Below are 27735 nucleotides of genomic sequence, written 5' to 3' on the forward strand. Positions count from 1 at the left end.
TCTTCCTGGACACTGGACAAGGACCTGGATACCAAGAGGGCACTGAGCTGGTTAACAGTTAAGCTGTCTGCAGACAGCAAAGCTAAAATAGTGCACTGTAACACATTTCCATTTGGGCTTTGGGAGTCGCAGACATCCACCCCTAGATGCTACTGTGGGGCTGAAGCCCCAAGGTGCTCGCCCCAGCTCCTACACCTGCCCGTTTGTGTGCTCCCCCTCCCATAAGGGATGTGAGCAGGTGCCTTGGCCAAACAGATGAGCCACATGATATGCGACAGGGGTCAGGGAACTCTCCCATTTCAATGGCTTGGGCGATCATATCCACACTGCCTTTCTGTCCACATTTTCTGCCCATTCCCTATATTGTTTTTTATGATGACACTTCCCTCTCTTAAAGAGTATGTCTGACCTCTACAGCAATGGTTCTTACACGTCACTGCAGATGTATCACTTGGCAAAGGGCTCAAGAATCTGTACTTAAAGAAGTGCCCAAGCATTCAGGCCAGGCACAGTGGCTCATGCTTGTAATCCCAGCACTTTGGGAGGCCAAGGCAGGGGGATCATTTGAGGTCAGGAGTTCGAGATCAGCCTGGCCAACATGACGAAACCCTGTCTCTACTAAAAATACAAAAAAAAATTAGCCAGGTGTGGTGGCACATGTCTGTAGTCCCAGCTACTCGAGAGGCTGAGGCAGGAGAATTGCTTGAATCCAGGAGGCGGAGGTTGCAGTGAGCTGAGATGGTGCACTACGCTCTAGTCTGGGTGACAGAGCAAGACTGTCTCAAAAAAAAAAAAAAAGTGCCCAAGCATTCTTAATGTAGATTGTCCACAGACCCTCCTATGAGAAACAGTGCTTTCTAGACAGCCCATAACTAGCTGGTAAAGCACATGATGAATTGCCCGTGATGGTCCTGTCTCGGCTAAGACCACCTTTTTTACCTATCGTTTATCCTCATATCAGACTGCCCCTTTCTTACCTATCTATCCGAAACCTCCTATAGTACTATGGTTTCATTCTCATCACCTACCCCAAATCTGCTTCCACATCTTGTATTCATGTCAAAGTAGCAGTAGTCAATAGCATCTTCTGGCTCTTTTCTCACGCATTTGCATTTCCATAACAAACACTGCATTAGAAATGAAGCTCTGTTGGCATAGTTTTATTACTAGCTAATGTGTAGAGAACGATTTTGTTTGGCGGGCAGATGCAGGACCCTACTAGGTCTCTTAGGAAGGAGACTAGCAGAGCTATAAATAACATGGGTGCTGGAATCCCATAGCCTGAGTTAGACCCTGGCTCTACTGTTTACCAGCCTCGTAATGTTTGGCAAAACTGCTTGGGCCATATGGTCTTCATCTGTGCAACTGGGATAATAATTATACTCCTTTTATAGAGCTGCAGTGATAAAGAACAATTCATATGTAAAATGCTTATCAAAATGCCCAACACCTAGTAAGCATCCAATAAATGTTAGCTATTTTTATTTATTATCCTGAAGTCACCCTGGGATTCAGTCTGTTAATTGGTCTCTTGCTATTATACCAGATAGAATACATGGGTATTCTGGAGGATTGATTTCCTTTTTCAGCATAAGGCTTTGTTTGTCCTATTAAAGTCTAAATACCCTAAGTAAAAAAAAAAAAAAAAAAAAAAAAAAACAGAATAGTCATTAAACTTGATTATAAGTGAGTTGGTTTGGTTCATTTCTGAGACCAGGTTTTTAATGGCCAAGCCAGGCACTATTCAGAGGGAAAGCGATGGAAAAGAATAAGAATGCTGAGGCTGCAGGACAAGCCATACCCACCTTAGGATTTGTCCTCTGGTCTTAGCTGGGCAGAATTTTGCAAACACATTGTATTGAGATGAATCAATTCAGTAATACACATGTCAGAATTTTAGAGACTAACTCAGGAAAGTCCTGCTTGGAAGAGGCATTGTTGCCTGGGCTGTGTTTCTTCATAAATAAACCTTTAAGTACTGGAAGAGTTTGGCTGGCCAAAAAACCTCATTATCAAACAAGTTAGTTAAATAAAGAATTACAGAAATGATATCATTTTATTTTTTCAATTATGAGGCAATTCACTCTTCAGCTGTGAAGTCTGATTCTTACTGCTTTTATTTACATCTTTATGTATGATGCAATGTAATTTATATAATTTTTTATTTACATCTTTATGTATGATGCAATGTAATTTATATCATTATTATGCTTGATTTTTACTGTGTGTCTTCTCCAGAAGGAAACTTCTCCAAGACAGGGAATTTTGTTTCCTTTGCTCACTGAGGTTCTGCAAGGATCTAAAAATGCCTAGCACATGGTAGAGGCTAAATGAGTATTTCGTGAATGACTGTCTTTTCAGAGGTCCCTTTTTAAAAAGCAATCAATATTAAAGGTTCGCTAAAAAGCAGTTTGACAACATACATCAGCATCTTAAAATGTGCCTAACTCTTGATGCAATAATTCCTCTTTAGAACTAAAGGAATAAAGACCATTTATATACAAAGCTATGCAAAGAAGTTTATTGATAATAGATAAAATGGAAATGGACTAGATGTTATTTAAGTAGGGAAATGCCTAAATAAATTATAGTACATACATAAACAGGAAGGCCGTGCAGCCATGAAATCAGTTTTCAAAAACTTAGCAGGGTAGATTAAGTAAGAAAACCAGGATATAAAATAGTATATACACCATAGCCCCAACCATTGAAAAAATGCATAGGAAAAACTAGTATTAAATTAAATAAATGTAAATAGTGGGTATTTTTAGGTTGCACACTACAATAAACTTACATTGCTTTTACACACAGAAAAAAAGGTACATTTTCAAAGAGATTTAATATGAGCACTTTTCCTAACATACCTTTACTGTTTCTCATGTAACGTGTCTTAGAAAGGAATTTGTACCAAGAGAATAGTCTATGGTTTCTCTTAGCTAACATGTTAAACTTTGATAAATCCAAGTTTTTGGGGGTACTTAATTTTACTTGGTATTTTTGTCTCTTAAGTAATTTTTCTCCTTAGGAAGCAGACTCTAAATTTAAACTGGGTGTTCCTATTCCCTTCTACCTGAAGCTTAAGACTTTCATCTTTATTTTATTTGTTTATTTATTTAGAGACAGAGTCTCTTTCTGTTGCCCAGACTGGAGTGCAGTGGCACAATCTTGGCTCACTGCAACCTCCACCTCTCGAGTTTAAGAGATTCTCCTGCCTCAGCCTCCCAAGTAGCTAGGATTACAGGCACCTGCCACCATGCCTGGCTAATTTTTGTATTTTTAGTAGAGACGGGGTTTCACCATGTTGGCCAGGGTGGTCTCAAACTCCTGACCTCAGGTGATCTGCCCGCCTTGGCCTCTCAAAGTGCTGGGATTACAGGCCTGAGCCACCACACCCGGCCAAGGCTTTTATGTTTAAAGAAGAATATTTGTAGTCCTATACTTAGAACACTTAAGTAAACTGCTCCTCCGCTTTCCTGAAATTAAAGAATGAAATTGCTGAGGGATGGTGGGGAAAATGCACGGTATTTTTGACACTGGGATTAAGAGCCTTATAATCTACCAACTGAGCTAGCCAGGCAATTCAATATTTTGAATAAGAAAATTTTTGTTATAGTTTAGGTGTCATTACCCACTAGCAATGTGCTATTTAGCAAGTCATGCCCAGTTTCTGCTTCTGTAAAGTAGCGCTAATTACACTAGCAAATGTGGTTGACATCATAATCAAACAAGCTTATATAAAGTAGTACTTTGTAGGTAGTTACCAATCTGCATAATCTTGCTAGGCAGTTATAGAGTTCATTAAAAAATAATTGGGTTATCAACTAAATTCTGACTATTATAAAATGGCATCTAAAGTCCTACGAATTGTTAACAGTATCAACTTGACAGAACACCTTCAATTAAAAACTAACTTTTAAAAAAGAGAACTGATACTGAGTACTGAAAATAATTCCCTGACTGGGCGCCATGGCTCACCCCTGTAATCCCAACACTTTGGGAGGCCAAGATGGGCGCATTACCTGAGGTCATGAGTTCGAGACCAGCCTGCCCAACACGGTGAAACCCTGTCTCTATTAAAAATACAAAAATTAGTCAGGCATAGTGGTGGGTGCCTGTAATCCTTGCTACTTGGTAGGCTGAGGCACGAGAATCTCTTGAACCAGGGAGGCAGAGCTTGCAGTGAGCTGAGATCACACCATTGCACTCCAGCCTGGGAAAAAAGAGCAAGACTCGAAAGAAAAGAAAAGAAAAGAAAAGAAAGAAAGAAAGAAAGAAAGAAAGAAAGAAAGAAAGAAAGAAAGAAAGAAAGAAAGAAAGGAAGGAAGGAAGGAAGGAAGGAAGGAAGGAGAGAAGGAAAAGAAAGAAAAGAAAAGAAAACAATTTCCTATTAAATTGTTTCTTTAACATTTTAAAATTTAATTTCTATTTATTTTTATTTTTTTTTTTAAATAGAAGCAGAGTGTCACTATATTTCCCAGGCTGGGTTTGAACTCCTAGGCTCAAGCAATCCACCTGCCTCCATTTCCCAATGTGCTGGGATTACAGGCATGAGACACTGCACCTGGCCAAAGTATTCCTAAGATTTGGGCAGTAGGAGGTACCAGAAGAGCTTTGCAGCTAGTCATGCGCTTTGCTCCCTCTACTAATTTGGCAGCTATCAATATTTATAATGTATATCAAAGTGCCTTGAAAACATATAACACAATTCCAGAATGTTATAATAATGGTGCTATTCATGCTGTGATTATAATAAAGTCCTTCATTTCTGAAAAGAAAATGTTAAATCTAGTGTATAAGGTACCTACAATAGGGAGACATCTTCAGGTTAGTGGGGCCATTAGTACTACTACAATTGCAACAGATTCATTTTATTATTTGCTTCACCTGAAGTCTATTTGGCTAAGATGTTATCGAATGGCATCAGTAAATGAATATAAGCTAATAATATTAGGAGTAGGAAAATACCTGAAGATAATAAATCAGCTAAATCCTGTTGATGAGAAGAGAATTAATTCTGTGTTTAAGAGTTTTAACTTTCTGATTGCTTTGCTTTGCATATAGTAGATAACGTTTATTGGTATGATTGTTTGGTGTCTCTTTTAGGAGAATATGTTCTGAATAATATTTTCTGAGATGGAGTCTCACTCTGTTGCCCCGGCTGGAGTGCAGTGGCATGATCTCAGCTCACAGAAACCTCTATCTCCTGACTCAGCCTCCTGAATAGCTGGGATTACAGGCATGTACCACCGTGCCCAGCTAATTCTTGTATTTTCAGTAGAGATGGGATTTTGCCATGTTGGCCAGGCTGGTCTCAAACTCCTGGGCTTAAGTGATCCAACTGCCCCCACCTCTGAAAGTGCTGGGATTACAGGCATGAGCCACCATACCCAGATTATATTTTTCAATACATGTTCTTAGCTTATTGCATGGCTCACAATTGCCCAGGATGTCACCCAGGTTGGAGTTCAGTGGCGTGAACATGGCTCACTGCAGTCTTGACCTCCCAGGTTCAAGTGACCCTCCTGCCTCAGCTAGCATGGTGGATGGCATCTGTAGTCTCAGCCACTTGGGAGTCTGAGGCAGGAGGATTGCTCGAGCCCAGGAGGTAGAGGCTTCTGTGAGCTATGATCAGAGCCTGTTTAGATAAATAATTCTTCCTGTAGTCCCAAAGTAGCTGGGACTATGGGCGTGGGCCACCATGCCAGGGTAATTTTAATTGTATTTTTGTTACAGATGGGGTCTCTCTATCTTGCCCAGTCTGGTCTTGAACTCCTGGGCTCAGGCACTCTTTCTGCCTTGGCCTCCCAAAGTGCTGGGATTACAAGTGTAAACCACTGCACCCAGCCTCCCAGGTGGTTTTTATGCCCAGGAATGTTTGAGAACCATTATACAAATTATAGTAAGCCTTAAGAAAATCAAATCAAAGTAACAATTTAAATGCTACCATCTGCCCTAGAATAGTTTTGTCAATTTTGGTCAAAGTTAAAGAGAAAAAAAATATTTTGTAGCTTTATTTTGTTTTTGTTTTAAATTTATTTATTTTATTATAATAATAATAATTATTATTATTATTGAGACCAAGTCTCGCTTTCTTGCCCAGGCTGGAGTGCAGTGGTACAATCTCAGTTCACTGCAACCTCCACTTCTCGGGTTCAAGCAATTCTCCTGCTTTAGCTTTCCGAGTAACTGGGATTACAGGCACCCGCCACTATGCCCAACTAATTTTCGTATTTTTAGTAGAGACAGGGTTGCACCATGTCGGCCGAGGAGGTCTTGAAGTCCTGACCTGAGGTAATCCACCCACGTTGGCCTCCCAAAGTGCTGGGATTACAGACATAAGCCCCTGCACCTGGCTGTTTTAAACTTTTTTAGGAAACATAGTCTTGGTCTGTCCTCTAGGCTAGAAAGCAGTGGGATGATCATAGTTCACTGCAGCATCAAACTCCTGGGCTCAGGTGATCCTACCACCTCAGCTTCCCAAGTAGCTGGGACTACAAATGCATTCTACCACCCAGGCTAATAATAATTATTATTTTTTTTTGTACAGACTAGGGTCTCACTACGTTGCCCAGGCTCATTTCGAACTCCTAGGCTCAAGCAATCTTCCTGCCTTGGCCTCTCAAAGTGCTGGGATTAGAGATGTGAGCCACTGAGCTCAGCAGAAAAGATACATAAAGAAAAGTCCAAGAGAATAAAATATATAAGTGCACTCACCTGTTTCAGGTGTTTTATGAAAAAACGGTGAACTCCAAGTCTGCCAGTACCTTTTGCCTGTTTCTTGACATCTCACTTGAAATATGTACTTGATGTTTGGCTCCAAGTAGAATTCTGACTGTTGCACATATGTAAAATTGATGTCAAATTCTTTAACCTAAAATGGACAGATAACAATAATAAAATATGGTGTGCTTTTAAAACAATTATTTTATTTCATGGAAATGTATGGAACACCTATTATGTTCCAAGCTCTCTTCTAGACTGTAGGAAAATAACATGTTCTTTGTATAAAACATGGCCGTACATAACCAAATACTGTCTCAGACATTAAAACTGAAATACATACTACTTTCTTTGAGATGGAGTCTCACTCTGTTGCCCAGGCTGGAGTGCAGTGGCTTGATCTCGGCTCACTGCAACCTCTGCCTCCCGGGTTCAAGCAATTTTTCTGCCTCAGCCTCCCAAGTAACTGGGACTACAGGCGTGCACTACAACACCTGGCTGATTTTTTGTATTTTTAGTAAAGATGAGGTTTCATCATGTTGGCCAGGCTAGTCTTGAATTTTTGACCTCAAGTGATTCGCCTGCCTCGGCCTCCCAAAGTGCTGGGATTACAAGTGTGAGCCACCGTGCCCAGCCCACACTGCTTTATGTTTGACAACTGTCTCAAATCTCGAGAAAGTCCAAATATAATATTATATATATATTTATATGTGTATATGTATATATTTATTTGTGTGTGTGTGTGTGTGTGTGTGTGTGTGTGTATATATATATTTTTTGATAGGGTCCTACTCTGTTGCCCAGGCTGGACTGTGGAGTGCAGTGGCTTGATCACAGCTCACTGTAACCTCCACCTCCTCCTGGGCTGAAGCGATCCTCCTGCCTCAGCCTCCCAAGTAGCTGAGACTACAAGCATGCACTACCATGACTGGATAATATTTTATTTTTTTTTGTAGAGACAAGGTCTCATTATATTGCCCAGGCTGGTCTCCTGGACACAAGTCATCCTCTGCCTTGGCCTCCCAAAGTGTTGAGATTACAGGAGTGAGCCATCATGCCCAGTCTTAATTTTGGAATATATTCTTAATTTTGGAATATATTCTTTTAATGGGGTAGGGAAATGGTAGCTGATAGCACCTGTTTGAATTTCCCTCTCCCCTGCAGCTGGATATTTAGATCAATAATTCTTCCTGAATGATGAAATAATTTTACTTGCTAATGGTAACTTTTAGAAAAAAATACCTATAAGCTAAACTGTAAATTGGTCCTCACTGCAGGTTATTGCAGATTCTACAAGGCCCAATAATATATACACACACACACACACACGTATATATCTATATATATGTGTGTGTATATATATGTGTATGTGTCAGAGAAAAATTAAAATATTAGGAATGTTGAACTGAGAAATCCAATGGAGGATAAAGAAAATAGCTGAGGGATAAACACAAAAATCTTTTTTTCCCTGGAGCACTACACCCTGCTATAAAACATAATGAAAAATTAGCCCCAAACAAGCTGTTTCAGTTGGCAGAAAGAAACCAAGGCATTTGTACAGCATCTTCAGTATGTTCTAGTAACTGATTTACTGGGAAAAGTGAAGCATGATTGAAAGGCAGACATAAAATATGTCAATATGTCTAGAAATGCATTTATGCAACAACTAGGTGAAAGCAGTTATCAGATACTCATGAAAGAGAAAGTTAGAACAATTGAGATTAAAAAAAAAAAGAAGAATGAGGTATCAACCTCTCTCAGGGATACTTCCATTTAAAACTCAACCTTAGCATTAATCCTTAAAATCTGCAATGCACTGAAAATGTAAAATTCATGGAAATATTTGTTTGGGGATGTCATCTGCCCTAGAATAGTTTTGTCTATCGAGAGATGGCTTATGGAAACTCTGAATGATATTTTTCAAATTCTGCATGAAAGATTATCATTCAGAGTTTCCATAAGCCATGTCTCTATTCATGGCCCTGGAAATTTTCTGCAATGTTAATATAAGTGGAGAGTGTCTGAGGTCTCCTGGGATCTAGAGAAATTTTACTTACTGTGCCAAAGATTTGACTTTCAAATGCACTCTGCTTCATATTAGTGTCTCTTGTAAGGAAGCTGTTATTCTCCAATATGCTTCTTACCATTACATTTATAGATAAGTCCTCTCGAAGGAAAGAAATACCCTAAAGTACAGCCAGAATTCCGAAATAGTAAGAAGAATGTTATGGAACTGTTATCAGTTGTTTAAACCATGAGACAAACCAGGTGGCTGCTTAGGGCCCTGCAAGTACAACATGATATCTCAGGATGATATCTTTGGAGGCTAAAACGAATATTGAAAAAGTTGGACTTAATTGAGCACCTCTGTAAATAATATAATTTAAAGAGTGCAAGAAATTTTGAAATAAGTCCATTTCTACTTAGAGCCTCAACTCTGAAGGTTGGGGGTCATTGAAACTTAATGTTCATCGGTTTGAGATCTCTCTTTTCTTAGGTTCAATATAAGTTCCTGGGAACATCCTTGGGTGGAGGGAAGAAAAATCTCCAATACAGTTAGAGTTCTATAATCCCTCTACCTTCCCCAACTATCAATGTGGGACATGGCACAGGATCAGAGGGTCCTTGGTAACCCACCAGTGTCTAAACCCTTGGTTTCTCCCTTTACCCTACAATCTCCTCCTCTTTCTGCCCAGGTAATTTTTATCTAGTGTTTGGAAGAGGAGGGAAATGGGGTGGTGACGGAGAAACTTATTTGTGACTAATCATATGTTCTTCCACATTTTCTGTCTTATACCAACTTTTAGACTTGGAAATGCCAAAGTCAAGATTTGTCTTTGCTATCTGTATGCTGTTCTATCAGCCCTTCCAAGAAAAGAATAAATACTTGGTTTTGTGCAGCCTAAGTTAAGAATGGTTTTCTCATTTTTAAATGGTCGAAAGAAAATATTTTTAAAAGACTACTTCATGATGGATGGAAATTATGTGAAATCCAAATTTCAGTGTCCAAAAATGAAATTTTATTGGAACAGACTATGCCCATTCATTTACATAATTGTCTAAGACTGCTTTCATGCTACAAACACAGAGTTGAGTAGTTGAGACAGAAATCTTATGTTCTGCAAAGCCTAAAATATTTACCATTTGGCCCTCGAGTAAAAAGTTTGCTGAGACCCTGGTGTAGCTTAATTAGAGAAATGAGTCACCAATAATCCACTTACTTGAACACACAGCTAAGATTTCTCTGCCTCTGTCACTAAAATTGGACACCATTAAAGACAAATAATAATAATAATAGTAATAGCTAATGTTTCAATGAAATGTTTCATGTAGCTAATGCTACATGAACTTGACATTATAAAAATCAATAGAGATGCAAAAAATGATCATGGCACATCCCTGCCTTCCATGAGTTCATAGTTAAAGAGTAGAGAAACAGAAGTGTAAACAGGCAAGTATATACAATGTGGCAAACACCCCTGAAATAGAGTATATGGAAGTAGGTGTGGATTGCTGTTCCCAACTGGGAGCTCAATTTTTGACATGAATTTGAGGAGCCTAGGAGACAGCCCATAAAGATACCAACAAATAGCTAGAAATGTAGGTCTGACTTTCATGAGAGTTGGGAGGGCTCCAAGTTCTAGCCTATATACGGGTGTAGCTGAGGCCTTGGCAGTAGGTGAAAGGAGTAAGAAAGAGAGGAAATAGTGAGATGGTAGGTATGAAGGGAATGCCAATGTTTAGGGAACTGGCAGGAAAAATAATTTACGAAGGAAAGGGCATCCAGAAATACTGATAGAAGACTAACACATTCTTGAAATGGGAAAACCAAGAGGAGAGATATTTTCAGGACAAGGTGGTCAACAGTGTCAAATGCTAGAGTAGGATGAAGACTGCCAAGGTTCTTGGTCTTTGTTGTTTGGAAAAATGCTACCATCTTCCTCTCCTCGCACGAACTGGTTCCAGCAGCAGGTGGAGAGCCTTGATGACGTTTTGAGGTGGATTGCAATAATACCCTGGTAATTTCCCTGCCGTATATCCTGTCCCTTTACTATGTAGCTTTGAACGTTCTCCCATTCTGGCTCTGGTTTGCCCATGTGGCTTACTTTGAGCCAGCAGACATTGGCGAGCCTGATACAAGCAGAGGATTGAAAGATTGGGTGTAGGCGCTCTTGCCCTCTGCCATCACCATAAGGAATGCCCAGGCTAGCCTGTTGATGCAGAAAGAAGACCAGGGGACATGTAGAGGAGAGCTCATGAAAGACATAGGAGTGAGCCAGCTGAGCTGTAAACACATGCCCAATCCCAGCAAGCTCAACTTAGACCAGCTGGGCCCCACTGACAGTGAGAAATAAAAGTTTATTGCTATATGTCACTCCAGTTTTTGTGGCAGTTTGTTACACATTATTGTAGCAGTAGATAGCCGATATACCAATCCCTCTTATTTCATGTAAATAGAAGTATGTAATAAACTAGAAAAATGTTTAGGAAATAGAAAGGAATTATATCACCAGTGTCTCTGAATAAAAGTTTTCAGAAGCCAACTGTTTTCTAGTTGAAACTCTCATTCTCTGCTCCCCCTGCTGGTGCTACATAGGCCATCTTGGTAACAGGTATATTTGAGCTCACTTTTCAAAACCTTCTCTTTGTCAGAAGTGGCAAATGGAACCGAAAGAATATGTGTTATCTCATCTGTTCTTCATAACAATCCTTTGTGACAGGTAGTATTAGCTCCATTATATAAACAGGGAAATAGAGTTTGAAAGAGGTCAAGCCAGATTTTTTTGAACTTATACCATCAGTAACTAAGTGTCTCTCACAGACTCTACATCACTTTAGGGACTCGATAGATTATCAGAAAATGAAAACACAGGTTTCAAACCAACTTTGAAAAGCTAGTTATATTTTGTAATCAAGATTACATAGTAGGTGGTTTTTCTCTGAGATGTTTATTTTCTTTCTTTTTATAGAGATGGAGGTCTCACTATATAGCCCAGGCTGCAGTGCAGTGGCTATTCCAGGTGGAATCATAGTGCACTACAGCCTCAAACCTCTGGCTCAAGTGATCTTCCTGCCTCAGTCTCTCAGGTAGCTGAATATAACTTTGTGCCTCCCCCCGGCAACTGAGATTTATTTTCTTCTTGCTATCTCTGAGCCTTTACTAAAATCTGTATCTGTTCCAACCTGGTGGTCTAAGCTAGACTGCAAGGGAATTCAGAAGGGAGAGAGGTGAATGAGGTTGCAGCAAGATGTTTGTAAATGTTCTCCCAGAGGCAGTTGTGTCTCCAGAGACAAAATCTGAAGCTGTGACCTGGAACCATCTCTCAAGAGATAACTACAGTCATGTGTCACTTAACGACGGGGATACATTCTGAGAAATGCATCATTAAGCGATTTCATCATTGCACAGACATCACAGATTGTAATTACACAGGTGGTATAGCCTTCTACACACCTAGGCTATATGGTACAGCCTATTGCTTCTAGGCTACAAACCTATAAAGCATGTTACTGTAGTGAATCCTGCAGGCAATTGTAATATAAATCACTAGGTGACAGAAATTTTTCAGCTGCATGATAAGCTTATGGGACCACCATCATATATGCCATCCATCATTGCCTGAAACATGAACTGCTGCGTGGCACATATTCTCCTTGCCTCGTCAGCCTAATTCTCTTAGATACTTCACAGTCTGTATGTACCTTAGCTAAAGGGGCTGAAAAGCACCCTCAATACTGTGACTTTCAGGTGGATTCCTTTGCTCTACTAACCCTGCCGCATGGCTCCCCTAGAGGCTAGAGAGTAACATTACTAGCTAGCATTTAGTGAACAATTACTCTATTCCAGGCTTGTAGCTAACTTCTTACATCATTGGATCCCCTTTCCCCCAACAAACAGATGAGGTAAGTGCTTGTCTTATCCCCACGTTATGTATGGGAATAATGAGGCACAGAGAAGATAAGAAACTTGCTCAAGATTGCACGACTAGGCCGGGCGCAGTGGCTCACTCCTGTAATCTCAGCACTTTGGGAGGCCAAGGGGGGCAGATCACTTGGGATCAGCCCGGCCAACATGGTGAAACCCTGTCTGTACTAAAAATACAAAAAGTAGCCAGACATGGGGGCTGGCGTGTGTAATCCCAGCTACTAGGGAGGCTGAGTCAGGAGAATTGCTTGAACCCGGGAAGCGGAGGTTGCAGTGAGCCAAGATCAAAGATCACACCACTGCACTCCAGCCTGGGCAACACAGTGAGACTCTGTCTAAAAAGAAAAAAAAAAAAAAAAAAAAAAGATTGCATGACTCAGCCAGGAGCAGTGGTTCATGCCTGTAATACTAGCACTTTGGGAGGCCGAGGCGGGACAGTTGCTTGAGCTCAGGAGTTAGAGACCTTGACACTAGCCTGGGCAACATGACACAATCCTGTCTCTACAAAAGAATTTTTTAAATTTAGCTGGGCATGGTGGCACTCTCCTGTGGTCAGCTACTCAGGAGGCTGAGGCAGGAGGATTGCTTGAGTCCAGAAGGTCAAGGCTGCAGTGAGCTGAGATTGTGCCACTGTGCTCCAGCCTGGGCAGTAGAGCAAGACCCTGTCTCAAAAGGGGAAAAAAAAAAAATAGATTGCATGACTAGAAAGTAGCAGAGCTAGGCTTTGAACTCTAGAGCCTGTGCTCTTGGCCACAAGGCTTTCCTGTCGCTTTGAAGTAAACCCCCCCACCTCCAGCAGTATCTAATGGAGGTTGAAGTGGTAGAAGAGACCTATAATCTTTGGTATCCTCCCACTCCTCTTGACTCTGACTTTCCTGTCTTCCTACAGAAATGCAGAGACAACGCTTCATGCATGACCCAGATGAAACTGATAGTAGCAAATGTAAACAAAGCTTCATTCTGGCTACAGTGCCTTGGCTTCAGTGATCTGGATAGAAATGATAATTCACTTTTTCTGTGTTAGCGGTTGTGTTTAACGGAAACGTGGTAGATTGAGGGAGTCATGAGTTTAAAAAAACTTAAAAAAAAATAATGATGGAGGAGACAGAACCTGGCTTTGGATTGAAACCTATCTTTTCATTTTGTAAATATTTATTTGGTCTTTAAAGTGATGTAGAGTCTGTGAGAGGCACTTAGTTACTGATGGTATAAGTTCAAAAAAATCTGGCTTGACCTCTTTCAAACTCTATTTCCCTATTTATATAATTGAGCTAATACTACCTATCACGAAGGATTGTTATGAAGAGCAGATGAAGTAACACATATTCTTTCTGCTCTATTTGCCACTTCTGACAAAGAGAAGATTTAGAAAAGTGAGCTCAACTGTACCTGTTACCAAGATGGCCTATGTAGCACCACCAGGGGGAGCAAAGAACAAGAATTTTCAACCAGAAAACAGTTGGCTTCTGAAAATTTATTCAGAGACATTGATAACACAGTTACTTTCTATTTTCTAAACATTTTTTCGAGTCTATTACATACTCTTATTTACATGAAGTAAGAGTATTTGGAATCTTTTTTTTGTTTGTTTTTTTTGGAGACAGAGTCTCACTCTGTCACCCAGGCTGGAGTACAGTGGCTCCATCTTGGCTCGCTGCAACCTCCACCTCCCAGATTCAAGCGATTCTCCTGCCTCAGCCTCCTGAGTAGCTGGGATTACAGGAACGCACCACCACGCTTGGCTAAATTTTTTGTGTTTTCAGTAGAGACGGGGTTTTGCTATCATGGCCAGTCTGGTCGTCAATCCCTGTGCTCAGGTGATCCGCCTGCCTTGGCCTCCCAAAGCACTGGAATTACAGGCATGAGCCACTGCACCCAGCCTAAGAAACTTGGTATTCTTTAATATCATTCTATGACTGCAATACTATACAAGGACCCCAGGTGTCTTATTAGGATAAAACCCCATTAGTTCACAATTTAAGACCTGAGAATTTTATTTGTGTTATTTTGAAATGTATCTAAATTCTGCATATTGCAAAAGGAATTCAGCAGGATCTTCACTTGATTATGGATCAAATGATGCAGAACATGGAGCCCATTTAAATGGAATGCAAACTACCAGAAAGTTCACATTTATGATTTGAGTGAACACAGGTAAACAAATTGACACAAGGAATTTATTTTTAATGAGTAATTTTTAGGGTATGTAATAAAATTAGTATAGTTTTACCCCCATCTTCTTGATACTTTTAAGATATATTACTCTATAGCAAAACTGATATGCAGAATCAGTCTTAAACAGTAAAAGGATTTGGAATCATGCTTAGCACCAAAGAAAAATTAAGTTATGTTTAATATATGTTTTAGTGTTAAATATATATAATTTTATTTAACTCTCTGAAAACTGGTAATTTCACAGCTGATACATAACTGTTAATTAAGAAAAGCCAGGCTAGGTGCTGTGGCTCATGCCTATAATCCTAGCACTTTGGGAGGCTGACGAGAAAGCTAGGGGGAGGATTATTTGAGGCTAGTTCAAGACCAGCCTGGGCAACATGGCAAGACCCTACAAAAAAAATAAATAAAAGTAAATTAGCCAGGCATAGTGGTGAGTGACTGTAGTCCCAGCTACTTGGGAGGCTAAGGTGGCAGGAGCACTTGAGCCCACGAGTTTGTGGCTGCAGTGAGCTATAATTGCACCACCGAACTTCAGCCTGGGTGATGAAGTGAGAGCCTATCTCTAAAAAAGAAACCTTAAAAAAGTATCTGAAGAAAAAAAAAAAAGGCTAGAAATTATTTCTTAATTATTTGGACTAAATGGCAGTTTGTTACACTTAAAAATAATAAAATGGCATTTCTTTTAAAATATATCAAAATTGAAACTTCTTCCTAAATCAGGCTAGTGTTCTTCCCCAGTTGAAATTACTGAGTTTTTATTACATTGTTCCCAGGTGCTGTTATCTGATATGACTTTATTAATGAACCTTGCAGCTATGTCTTTCTTAAGACACTAGATAATTTATCCTTGGCATTTAAGGATGGTTCATTTATTTCTCTAGACATCCACTTTTTAAAACTCATCTTTACTCCGATTATCGTCATCTTTAAGCTCACCTAACACTGAAGCCTATACTGGTAATAAATATTACACTCCAAACTGTACACTTTTCACTTAAAAAGAAACATTCATAAATCTTAGTTCTCCTTTCCGAAGAATTTTTGTTTCCCTGGATGCCTGTCAAATTTCAGCACGGAATACTTAAATTTTTTATCCATGATCATTGATATAAATTTCACCCTAGGAGACACTGAATTACAAATAGCTAATCAGATAGATTCCTCTTAGTTGAAGATTTGTCTATTTAGCAACTTATAAAAGGCAAGTGGATTGTTTCAGGAAACAGCTCTCTGTTTGCAAGCATACAATAATCATTATTAAAGCTAGAGTGGTTTTTCTAAGCGAATTAACACAGGAACAGAAAATAAATACCACATGTTCTCACTTACGAGTGGGAGCTAAACACTGGGTATTGCATTAGTCTGTTTCCATGCTGTTGATAAAGACACACTGGAGACTGGGAAGAAAAAGAGGTTTAATTGGACTTAGAGTTCCACACGGCTAGGGAGGCCTCAGAATCATGGCGGGAGGTGAAAGGCACTTCTTACATGGCAGCAGCGAGAGGAAATGAGGAAAAAGCAAAAGGAAAAGCGGAAACCCCAGATAAATGCATCAGATCTCATGAGACTTCCTCACTATCATGAGAAAAGCACGAGGAAGACCAGTCCCCATGATTCAGTTACCTCCCCCTGGGTCCCTCCCACAACACGTGGGAATTCTGTGAAATACAATTCAAGTTGAGATTTGGTGGAGGCACAGCCAAACCATGTCATTCCACCCCTGACCCTTCCAAATCCATGTCCTCACATTCCAAAACCAACTATGCCATCCCAATAGTCCCCCAAAGTCATAACTCATTTCAGCATTAACCCAAAAGTCCACAGTCCAAAGTCTCATCTGAGACAAGGCAAGTCCCTTCCACCTATGAGCCTATAAAATCAAGAGCAAGTTAGTTACTTCCTAGGTACAATGAGGGTACAGGTATTGGGTAAATACAGCCATTCCAAATGGGAGAAATTGGCCAAAACAAAGGGGTTATAGGGCCCATGCAATTCTGAAAACCAGCAGGGCAACTTTAAAGCTCCCAAATGATCTTCTTTTATTCCATGTCTCTTATCCAGGTTATGCTGATAAAAGAGGTGGGTTCCCATGGTCTTGGGCAGCTCCACCCCTGTGACTTTGCAGGGTACAGTCTCCCTCCCAGCTGCTTTTATGGGCTGGCATTGAGTGTCTGCAGCTTTTCCAGGTGCATGGTTCAAGCTGTTGGTGGATCTACCATTCTGGAGTCTGGAGGATGGTGGCTGTCTTCTCACAGCTCCGCTAGGCAGTGCCCCACTAGGGACTCTGTGTGGAGGCTCAGATCCCACATTTCACTTCTGCACTGCCCTACCAGAGGTTCCCCATGAGGGCCCCGTCCCTGTAGCAAACTTTTGCCTGAGCATCCAGGCGTTTCCATACATCTTCTGAAATCTAGGTGGAAGTTCCCAAACCTCAATTCTTGCCTTCTGTGCACCCACAGATTCAACACCATGTGGAAGCTGCCAAAGCTTGGGGGTTCCACATTCTGAAGCCACAGCCCAAGCTGGATGTTGGCCCCTTTCAGCCATGGTTGGAGCAGCTGGGACACAGGGCACCAAGTCCCTAAGATGTACACAGCACAGTGACCCTGGGCCCAGCACATGAAACCACTTTTTCCTCCTGGGCCTCCAAGCCTGTGATGGGAGGGGCTGCTGTGAAGGTCTCTGATATGGTCTGGAGACATTTTCCCCGTGGTCTTGGGGATTAACATTAGGCTCCTTGCTACTTATGTAAACTTCTGCAGCTGGCTTGAATTTCTCCCCAGAAAATGGGTTTTTCTTCTCTATTGCATAGTCAGGCTGCAAATTTTCTGAACTTTTATGTTCTGTTTTACTTTTAAAACTGAATGCCTTTAACAGCACCCAAATCACCTCTTGAATGCTTTGTTGCTTAGAAATTTCTTTTACCAGATACCCTAAATCATCTCTTTCGAGTTCAAAGTTCCACAAATCTCTAGGGCAGGGGCAAAATGCTGCCAGTCTCTTTGCTAAAACATAACAAGAGTCACCTTTCCTCTAGTTCTTAACAAGTTCCTCATCTCCATCTGAGACCACCTCAGCCTAGATTTTATTGTCTATATCGCTATCAGCATTTTGGGCAAAACCTTTCAACAAGTCTCTAGGAAGTTCCAAATTTCCCACATTTTCGTGTCTTCTTCTGAGCCCTCCAAACTGTTCCAGTCTCTGCCTATTACCCAGTTCCAAAGTTGCTTCCACATTTTTGGGTATCTTTTAAGCAATGCCCCACTCTACTGGTACCAGTATACTGTATTAATCCATTTTCATGCTAATGATAAAGACATATCCAAGACTGGGAAGAAAAAGAGGTTTAATTGGACTTACAGTTCCACATGGCTGAGAAGGCCTCAGAATCATGGTGGGAGGCAAAAGACTCTTCTTACATAGTGGTGGCAAGAGAAAATGAGGCAGAAGCAAAACCAGAAACCCCTGATAAACCCATCAGATCTTGTGAGACTTATTCACTATCACGAGAATAGCATGGGAAAGACTGGCCTCCATGATTCCATTACCTCCTACTGGGTCCCTCCCACAACACGTGGGAATTCTGGGAGATACAATTCAAGTTGAGATTTGGTGGGGCACAGCCAAACCGTATCAGGTACTCATGGACATAAAGATGGCAACAATAGACACTGGGGACTACTAGAGTGCAGAGGAAGGTAGGAGGGCAAGGGTTGAAAAACTAATTATTGGTAACTATGCTCAGCACCTGGGTGACAGGAATCATACCCCAAACCTCAGTGTCATGCAATATATCCAGGTAACAAACCTGCACATGTGCCCCTGAATCTAAAATAAAAGTTGAAATTATTTTATAAAACAAAAACTAAAGTGGCTTCAATATCATGCAAACAATCAGATTAAAAACATGTAAAATAGACATAATAAGTCCACTGTAGTCACTGATGGTTGGCTTTTAAATCATTCATTCACATGCTAAAGAATAATGAAAGTTGAGCTTACATTCCAAGTTTGGTTTGTTGTAGCCTTGTATCTCATTTCACAGGAAACCTTTTCAATTGTTGTTCGACTGTCCCAATAAATTATGGTCTTGGGCACTGTAGCATTTATAGTCTCAGCCCTGGAAATGATGGATGCAGAAGGTATCACTAGGAAAAGAAAAAAAAAGACCTGGCTGTTTAAAACTTGCCTAGAGAGAAACTGTCATCTTTTCATCAATATCTAGACATGTGAAAGCTCAAAGTAAAAAAATAAAATAAAATTCATGATCTAATGAACAATTAATGAACATTTTCTTATTCACTAATTTGTAATGTAGAAGAAAACTGCTGTCAAGGACAATTCTATTCAACCCATTCCCCATTTTAAAAAACTGAACTCTAATAGTCCTGTCTTTCCCTGACCTTCCACTCCCTTATAATCCTAACTAATAAAATTCCAGAGCCTAGCCTTGTTAACAAAAGAGTACAAAAATGAGATAAAGGAGCTATCTCCTCTTCCCTGCATCTGTTGACGAAGAGATGATATGCACCCTAATTTAGTTCAGATGATCAGATTTGATAAGATGTTAAATTGAGCCAGGTGTGGTGATGTGTGCCTAAATTCCAACTGCTCAGTAGGCTGAGATGGGAGGATCACTTGAGCCCAGGAGTTCAAGGCTGCAGTGAGCCATGATGGTGCAACTGTACTCCACCCTGGACAACAGAATGAGAGCTTGTCTTAAAAAAAGAAAGAAAGAAAGACTGGACATGGTGGCTCATGTCTGTAATTCCAGCATTTTGGGAGGCCAAGGCAGGCAGATCACTTAAGGTCAGGAGTTTGAGACCCAGCCTGGCCATCATGGCAAAATGCTGTCTCTACTAAAAATAGAAAAAATTAGCCAGGCGTGATGGTACGTGCCAATCCCAGCTACTCAGGAGGCTGAGGCAGGAGGATCACGTGAACCCAGGAGGCAGAGGTTACAGTGAGCTGAGATCATGCCACTGCACTCCAGCCTGGGTGACAGAGCGAGACTCTGTTAAAAAAGAAGAAAAGAAAGAGAGAAAGAGAGAAACAGAAAGAGAGAGAGGGAGGGAGGGAAGGAGGAAGGAAGGAAGGAAGGAAGGAAGGAAGGAAGGAAGGAAGGAAGGAAGGAAGGAAGGAAGGAAGGAAGGAAGGAAGGATAGAAGGAAGGAAGGAAGGATAGAAGGAAGGAAGGAAGGAAGGAAGGGAAAGAGAAAGAAAGAAGAAGGAAGGAAGGAAGGAAGGAAGGAAGGAAGGAAGGAAGGAAGGAAGGAAGGCAGGCAAGAAAGAAAGAAAGAAAGAAAGAAAGAAAGAAAGAAAGAAAGAAAGAAAGAAAGAAAGAAAGAAAGAAAGAAAGAAAGAAAGAGAAGGAAAGAAAGAAAAGAAAGAAAGAGAAAAAAAGGAAGGAAGAAAGAGAGAAAGAAAGAAAAGAAAAAAGGAAGAAAGAAAGAAGAAAGAAAAAAAGATGTTCAACTGAGATGTTTTACCACAATAATTTTCTCCTTCTCTTGTGTATTAGGGAAACATATGAATATTTATATCTATTGCTAACTTGTTTTGTTCTCCATTACAATAAATCTGCCCTTCCTTGAAACTTTGACTTGAAGAAAGCAGCTCTCATAAGACTCTAAGGTTTTATAATTGTTGGCATGTTCTATAATAATAACCTTCAAAGGGGGAACCGAAATTCTGATTGATTATTTTATTAGTTGTTTTGTTAGAGTAGGAGGTATATAGTTGGAATCTCTATGTTTCTAAACTGTGTAAATAGTTCTAAGTTTGTTCTGTCTGAACAGAATAGAATCATTAACACTTTCCATTTCTCCCCTAAGGAACAATGAAAACCTATGACTTTGCTAGATGTATTATTTAACAAAGAACTCAAGGGCCTGTAGGCATGTTTTTAGAAACCACTATTACAGGTTAATATTCTCTATGAATTAGTTTATTATCATTTATTCTAAGTTTATAAAGCTTTAAGAAAATTATTGTTTTTCTACAATGACTATTATACTATCATTATCTAAAATTATGTGCAAAGGTAGATGATTTACAGAGAAAAATAAAAATTAAGGATTTGCTGTCTAGTAGCACAGTCCTACAATAAAATTTTGGGGCTAAACCTAGTGTAGAAGTAACAGCAGCTTTAATTTAGTTAACAAGCTTACTGTACTCAACTTTTATCATCTGAATTCCATAGCTGATTTCCTTTTACTAGTGCAAGCTTCTTGTAATAAGAATCAGTATTCAGGCTGGGTGCAGTGGCTCACGCCTGTAATCCCAACACTTTGGGGAGGCCGAGGTGGGCAGATCATTTGAGGTCAGGAGTTCAAGATCAGCCTGGCCAACATAGCGAAACCCTTGTCTCTACTAAAAATACAAAACTTAGCTGGGTGTGGTGGCAGACGCCTGTAATCCCAGCTACTTGGGAGGCTGAAGCACAAGAATCACTTGAATCCAAGAAGCGGAGGTTGCAGTGAGCTGAGATCATGCCACTGCACACCAGGCTGGGTGACAGAGCAAGACCCTGCCTAACCCCAACCCCGAAAAAAAAAAAAAAAAAAAAAAAAATGAGTGTTCAGAGATTCTAGAGTCAAGGGCGTGGATCCCTGGGGCTCTGAAATTGCTTAGGACTACGTAAGCACCCTCAAGGTCATAAATTTCCCACCTCCTCCTGTCACCCACCTCCACCTGTCTCCCGCCTCTGAGTTCAGCTTGGCCACTGTTACAGCAGCACAAGCATTCTAGGACTCTTTTGGCAAAAGAATTACTCTGAGGAGAAAGCAAAAATCTGTTTAGTCTTATGAGGAATGCAGATAGCACAGTAAGAATCATAGCCATAAAGCAGGGTAGTGCAATCCAGATTTAAGTCTTTAGGTTTGAATGAGTTCATATTTTTGCAAACTGGCATTTATTATATAATACATACTTGAATATTTAGTTTGTTACCCAAAACTTAAATGTTGAATTTTTATTCTTACTGATTAGGTTTCACATATTTCCACCAGATCTTACATTTTAAAAAAGTATCGGGAGGCCGAGGAGGGTGGATCACGAGGTCAGGAGATCAAGACCATCCTGGCTAATATGGTGAAACCCCGTCTCTACTAAAAAATACAAAAAATTAGCCGGGCGTAGTGGCGGGCGCCTGTAGTCCCAGGTACTTGGAGGCTGAGGCAGGAGAATGGTGTGAACCCGGGAGGCGGAGCTTGCAGTGAGCCGAGATCGCGCCACTGCACTCCAGCCTGGGCGACAGAGCGAGACTCCGTCTCAAAACAAAAACAAAAAAGTATCAATTTCATTATCGATGTCATATTTTAAAATTCTACTTGTATTGAAATAAAAGCGAGATTTTAGCCTTTTAGCATATTTCCAACACATTTATCCATATTTGTATAATGGGGAGAATTAATATTCAAAATGGCAGGTAGAAAGCACAACACTTTCTGTACTGGAATTTATTTCCCACAAGAGAAGTTAAAAGCATTCCTCTCATATGCTTTTCTGCCAAGTGTTACTGTGCTACTAACTCTGCCCTGCCATTCAGCATAACTTCCCTCATGTAATGAAAGCCCAGCCCCTAGCTGCTATGTGGAAATTGTTCCCAGGACAGTCTTCTGTTCTCAGTGGCATAGAACAGTTCATTTATCTAATATGAAAAGTCTCATTCTTAAAGTGTTACCCATGAAGACGGTTCATCTGTTAATAATCTGGTGGTTTTGTTGGCTGGGGCCTCCTATACAATTAATCTGTATTTTTCAACCTGAGTTTCTGAGTACATTTCGGGATAATGAAAAGGCAAGGAAAGAAATAGAGACGAAAGGGGAGGAAGAGGTGGAGGAGGAGGAGGAGGAGGTGGCGGAGGTGGAGCAAGAGGAGGAGGGAAAGAGAAAGAAGGAGAAGAAGGAAAAGGAACAACAACTACAAACTCCTAGTTCCCATTGTGAGAAGTCAGTCTGGAACTAAAGGCCAGATGAGATTTTTTTCCTTTGTGGGAGGTGGGGTGGTGGTACACTATGGCAAGTCAGCATGTCTGGGATGAAATCTGGCTTTCCTCATTACTAGCTAAGTGACTTTGCACAAATTATTTTATCACTTTCTTCATCTGTAAAATGGGGACAGTAGTACTTATGTATGACTGTTTCCAGAATGAAATGTGATGTGCATGAGAGGTGTCTGGAACACAGGAGGTACTAAATAAATGGATGCAATGATATTAAGATCATAAGATCGTAATGATAATAATAATAAAAGTATTATTATTATAATTCAGTTCCTAAAAATTGCACTGCTAAAATGATACTGGTCATGGTAGCCTTTAAACATCATTAATTCATTGAGGGGCATCTATTATAAGAAAAGGGTATATTACTGCATTCTACCTGCAATGTAAATTTATAAAAATGTATGGAGCATAGTCAAGAGAACTGTAACTCCAAGGATATACAATAAAACGGAGTAATTGTCCATTATCATATTCAACAGAGTGTGTTTTCAATTCAGGCTGGGCATGGTGGCTCACGCCTGAAATCCCAGCATTTTGTGACGCCAAGGCAGGAGGATCACTTGAGCCAGAGTTTGAGACAAGCCTGGGCAACAAAATGAGACTCTGTCTCTAAAAGAGATTTAAAAAAAGTAGCCAGGCACTGTGGCATGTGGCCTGTCATCCAGCTACTTGAGAGGCTAAGGCAGGAGGATCCCCTGAACCCAGGCAAGGTTGCGGTGGGCTGTGATCGTGTCACTGCATTCCAGCCTGGATAACAGAGTGAGACCCCCTCTCTCTCTATAAAAAAAAATATATATGTGTGTGTGTATATATATATGCACATATATATGCATATATGTATATGTATGTATATATGTATATGTATGTATATATGTATATGTATGTATGTATATATACATATATGTATGTATATATGTGCCTATATATGTGTGTGTGTATATATATATTCAGAGCATAAGAACAGATTTTTACACCAATACCATTAGTTGAGATAGTTGAGGTTAGTTGAAAAGTAGAGATCATTAGTTGCAATAGAAGACTTCAGTGATCCCAGAAGGGTACCCATAGTGAAGGCTTCATATCCCCTAGAACATTAATCAGCAGAAAAGTTGTCAGATACAGTGCAATGTGCTTTTATTTTTCTCATAAAGACTGAGGATCAGAGTCAAAAATATTGGAATTAAATGTTCCCTACCTCTGTGATCTCAAATTTTTTTAATGCCATCAAACCTGTTTTCTAATATATAAATTATAATCTCATATCATATAAAATAGGGTTGATATGAGGGTTAAATAATGTATGTGAAAAGCTGTTAGCTGGCTGGGCGCAGCGGCTCACGCCTGCAATCCTAGCACTTTGGGAGGCTGAGGTGGTTGATTGCCTGAACTCAGGAGTCTGAGACTAGCCTGGCCAACATAGCAAAACCCCATCTCTACTAAAAATACAAAAATCAGCCAGCCGTGGTGGCACACACCTGTAGTCCCAGTTACTAGGGAGGCTGAGGCATGAGAATTGCTTGAAGCCAGGAGGCAGAGGTTGCTGTGAGCCGAGATCATGCAACTGCACTCCAGCCTGTATGACAGAGTGAGACTCTGCCTCAAAAAAAAGAAAAAGTAGTTAGTACATAAGAAAGTGCTCAATAAATGTTAGCTTATTGAAATAATCTTTAATTATAACAACAGGAATCATTGTTACTGGGATCTCCAAAGAGAGGATGATTCAGACTTGGTGTCATTTGGCTGAATTGTGGTTTTAGGACTTGGATGTAGTTGTAAAAGGCTCAAGGGTAATTACTTTTTGGAGTTTATCTTAAGGAAACAATCAAAAACTATGCTAAAATTTAGCCACAAAGTTGTTCATGGCAATATAGTTTATATGGTTCAAAACTGAAAACAGTGTTAATCTCCAACAATAGGGATTAAACTGCTATATATTCAGACAACATTAAAAATAAAACTATAAATTAAATTAATAGAAATTGTTTATTACTAATATGTAAGTATAAAAAGATAGGGTATAAAAAATCTGAAACAAAAACTATTAATGTTTGTTAAATCTGGCTGATGAGAGGTCTACATAATTCTCTGTAATTTTCTATGTATTTTGTAAAACTTTTCAAAATAAAAACAAACCAACCAACCAACCTTACATAAGTCCCCAAGTAGTGTGTAGAGTATGACTTTAGCATGCTGTACTTTTCACAACATAAGACTCAACAAACTTTATCATGATAATTGTGGGGTTTTTTTGTTTGCTTTTTTTTTTTTTTTTTTGCCTTCCCTAGTAGATGGTAAGTTATTTCAGGGCCGGTACCTTGTCTATCTTACTCACTCTAGCCTTTAGAACAATGCTTAGAAACAAAAAGTTTCCAATAAATATTTGTAAACACACTTTTTTTTTTTTTTTTTTTTTTTAGATGGAGTTTTGCTCTGTTACCCAGGCTGGAATGCAGTGGCACAATCTTGGCTCACTGCAACCTCTGCCTCCCAGGTTCAAGAAATTCTCCTGCCTCAGCCTCCTGAGTAGCTGGGACTGCAGGTGCCTGCCACCATGCCCGGCTATATTTTTTTCTTTTTTTTGTTGTTGTATTTTTAGTAGAGACAAGGTTTCACCGTGTTGGCCAGGCTGGTCTCGAACTCCTGACCTCAAGTGATCACCCACCTCGACCTCCCAGAATGCTGGGATTACAGGCGTGAGCCACCAGGCCCGGCCACATACAGCAATTTAGAAATAAGACTGGAACGATATACGACAAAATGGCAGCAGCACTACTCATCTCTAAGTTGTCCTGGGCAGGCAGAATTATGGGTAATTTCTGTTTCCTTTATCATGCTCTGCAGGAACTTTAGGGGAACTTTTTTCAGATCTAGACCTCATTTGACTAGATCACCGCAAACTGGTTGTTATTAAAGACATTACAGAATTTCTTATTCTTTACCTATATCGTCCAGGTGAATTTGCAGTTGTTTTGACTCTTCCATGCCTAGTGCGTTTTCTGCTTGGACCCAAACCAAATACTTCTTGCCACCTTGTAATGAATCAGTGGAGATGTTAATATAGCTTGAGGTGAGATACTGTTGCTCTTCTTCTGTCTCTAAACTTAAACAAAAAAAGATAATCATAAATTGTATTTAGTTTGCATTAATTGGCTGAGCATGATGGCTCACACCTGTAATCCTAGCACTTTGGGAGGCCAAGACAGGTGGATCACCTGAAGTCAGGAGTTCAAGACTAGCCTGACCAACATGATGAAACCCTGTCTCTACTAAAAAAATACAAAAATTGGTGGCATGTGTCTGTAATCCCAGTTGCTTGGGAGGCTGAGGCGGGAGAATCACTGGAACCTGGGAGGTGGAGGCTACAGTGAGCCAAGGTCACACCATTGCATTCCAGCCTGGGAGACAGAGTGAGACTTTGTCTCAAAAAAAAAAAAAAAAAAGTTTGAATTAATTATTCCAGAATTTTAAAACGTTACCTTTTTTTAAAAAAATTACAATTTAATTTTCTAAACAACAGAGACAGGGTCTTGCTATGTTGCTCAGGCTGGTCTCAAACTCCTGGGCTCAAGCAATCCATGCATCTTGGCCTTCCAAAGTGGTAGGATTACAGGCATGAGCCACTGTGCCTGGACAAAAATGCCAGCTTTTTAAGCCTGCTTTCAAACATGCAACTCTTTACTGAAAAATATTTCAAAATTGATTTTATTTTCAGAATTTTAAAAAGTAAATTCAAACCTGACAAGGGCCACAGAGATGACTTCAGTGGACCCTGAACACTTCTGCCTTCATGGACCCTTTCCTCCATTAAAAAAAAAAGTGTGTATATATATTATATAAATATATAAAATACACATAAATATGCACACATACACATAGATGTATACATATGCATGCATATACATGAACGTAACAGTTATCTTTCTCTTCTGACTTTAAGTAAAATTAAATGTTTTCATGGACTCCTAAAATTATTGTGGGCCCTAGCCACCGTGCCTACTGTGCCTATTAGTGAAGTCAGCACTGGACATAGCTTGGAATAGCCAGAATAGCTACCTTTGGAAAGGAGTACTGCATTTTGGTTCAGTACAAGGACTGTGAAGTCAGACATTTCTATCAGGATATAGGGTGAGGATGGAGTGGTGGGGAGGAGTCAGGATGGGGTGAGAGATCATGATAGGGTAGGGGAAGGCCAACCTCCTGGACAGAGACAACCAGCATGTTCTGAAACAAATACATGAAACTACATGACATTTTTGAGAAAGTTCAACAAGTGCAATAGCCTGGATCCTGAAAATGCAAGAAGACATTTGTAGCGGAACAGGCCTGTCAGAAGACCTTCCATGAGCTACTGATGGATCAGGACATATCATGTAAGTGATAGAAAGAGAGTGCATATAGTGAGATTCACACCATTTGAGGGTCTCTAGGGGCTGTCTGGTACCTTTACAGAGGATTGATGGGAAATGAAAGTGGTGGTAGTAGAAAAATCAAAAGGCTATACAACAATCCAGAATTGGATTATTAGTCTGAAGTAGGCAGAAGCCAGTGGGGGTGGATATGAAGGATTTTGAGACAGGGTCTGGCTCTGTCACCCAGGCTGGCGTGCAGTGGGGGCCATCTTGGCTCACTGCAACCTTGACCTCCTGAGCTCAAGCAATCCTCCCACCCCAGCCTCCTGAGTAGCTGGGACCACAGGCATGTACTACCATGCCCAATTAAGTTTTGTATTTTGTGTAGAGATGGGGTTTTCCCATGATACCCAGGCTAGTCTCCAACTCCTGATCTCAAGCAATCTGCCCGCCTTGGCCTCCCAAAGTGCTGGGATTACAAGCATAAGCCACCTCGCCCAGCCCATGAAGGATTTTGAGCATAGAACTGACTGGACCTAATGACAGGTTTGATA

General features: G+C 40.3%; 1 protein-coding gene across 1 annotated transcript in view; it reads right to left on the bottom strand.

Annotated features, from left to right (window-relative positions):
• Positions 1-27735, bottom strand: part of IL23R (interleukin 23 receptor) — an 86457-nt gene that overhangs the window by 33362 nt on the left and 25360 nt on the right. The window contains exons 5-7 of the mRNA XM_007978367.3: positions 25772-25932; positions 18827-18972; positions 6715-6871 (exon numbers count right to left, since the gene is read on the bottom strand). Coding sequence (XP_007976558.3) covers positions 6715-6871; positions 18827-18972; positions 25772-25932 — 464 coding nt within the window. The remainder of the gene's footprint in view (positions 1-6714; positions 6872-18826; positions 18973-25771; positions 25933-27735) is intronic.

Source organism: Chlorocebus sabaeus, chromosome 20 (genome assembly GCF_047675955.1).
Source record: "Chlorocebus sabaeus isolate Y175 chromosome 20, mChlSab1.0.hap1, whole genome shotgun sequence".
Lineage (NCBI taxonomy): Eukaryota > Metazoa > Chordata > Mammalia > Primates > Cercopithecidae > Chlorocebus > Chlorocebus sabaeus.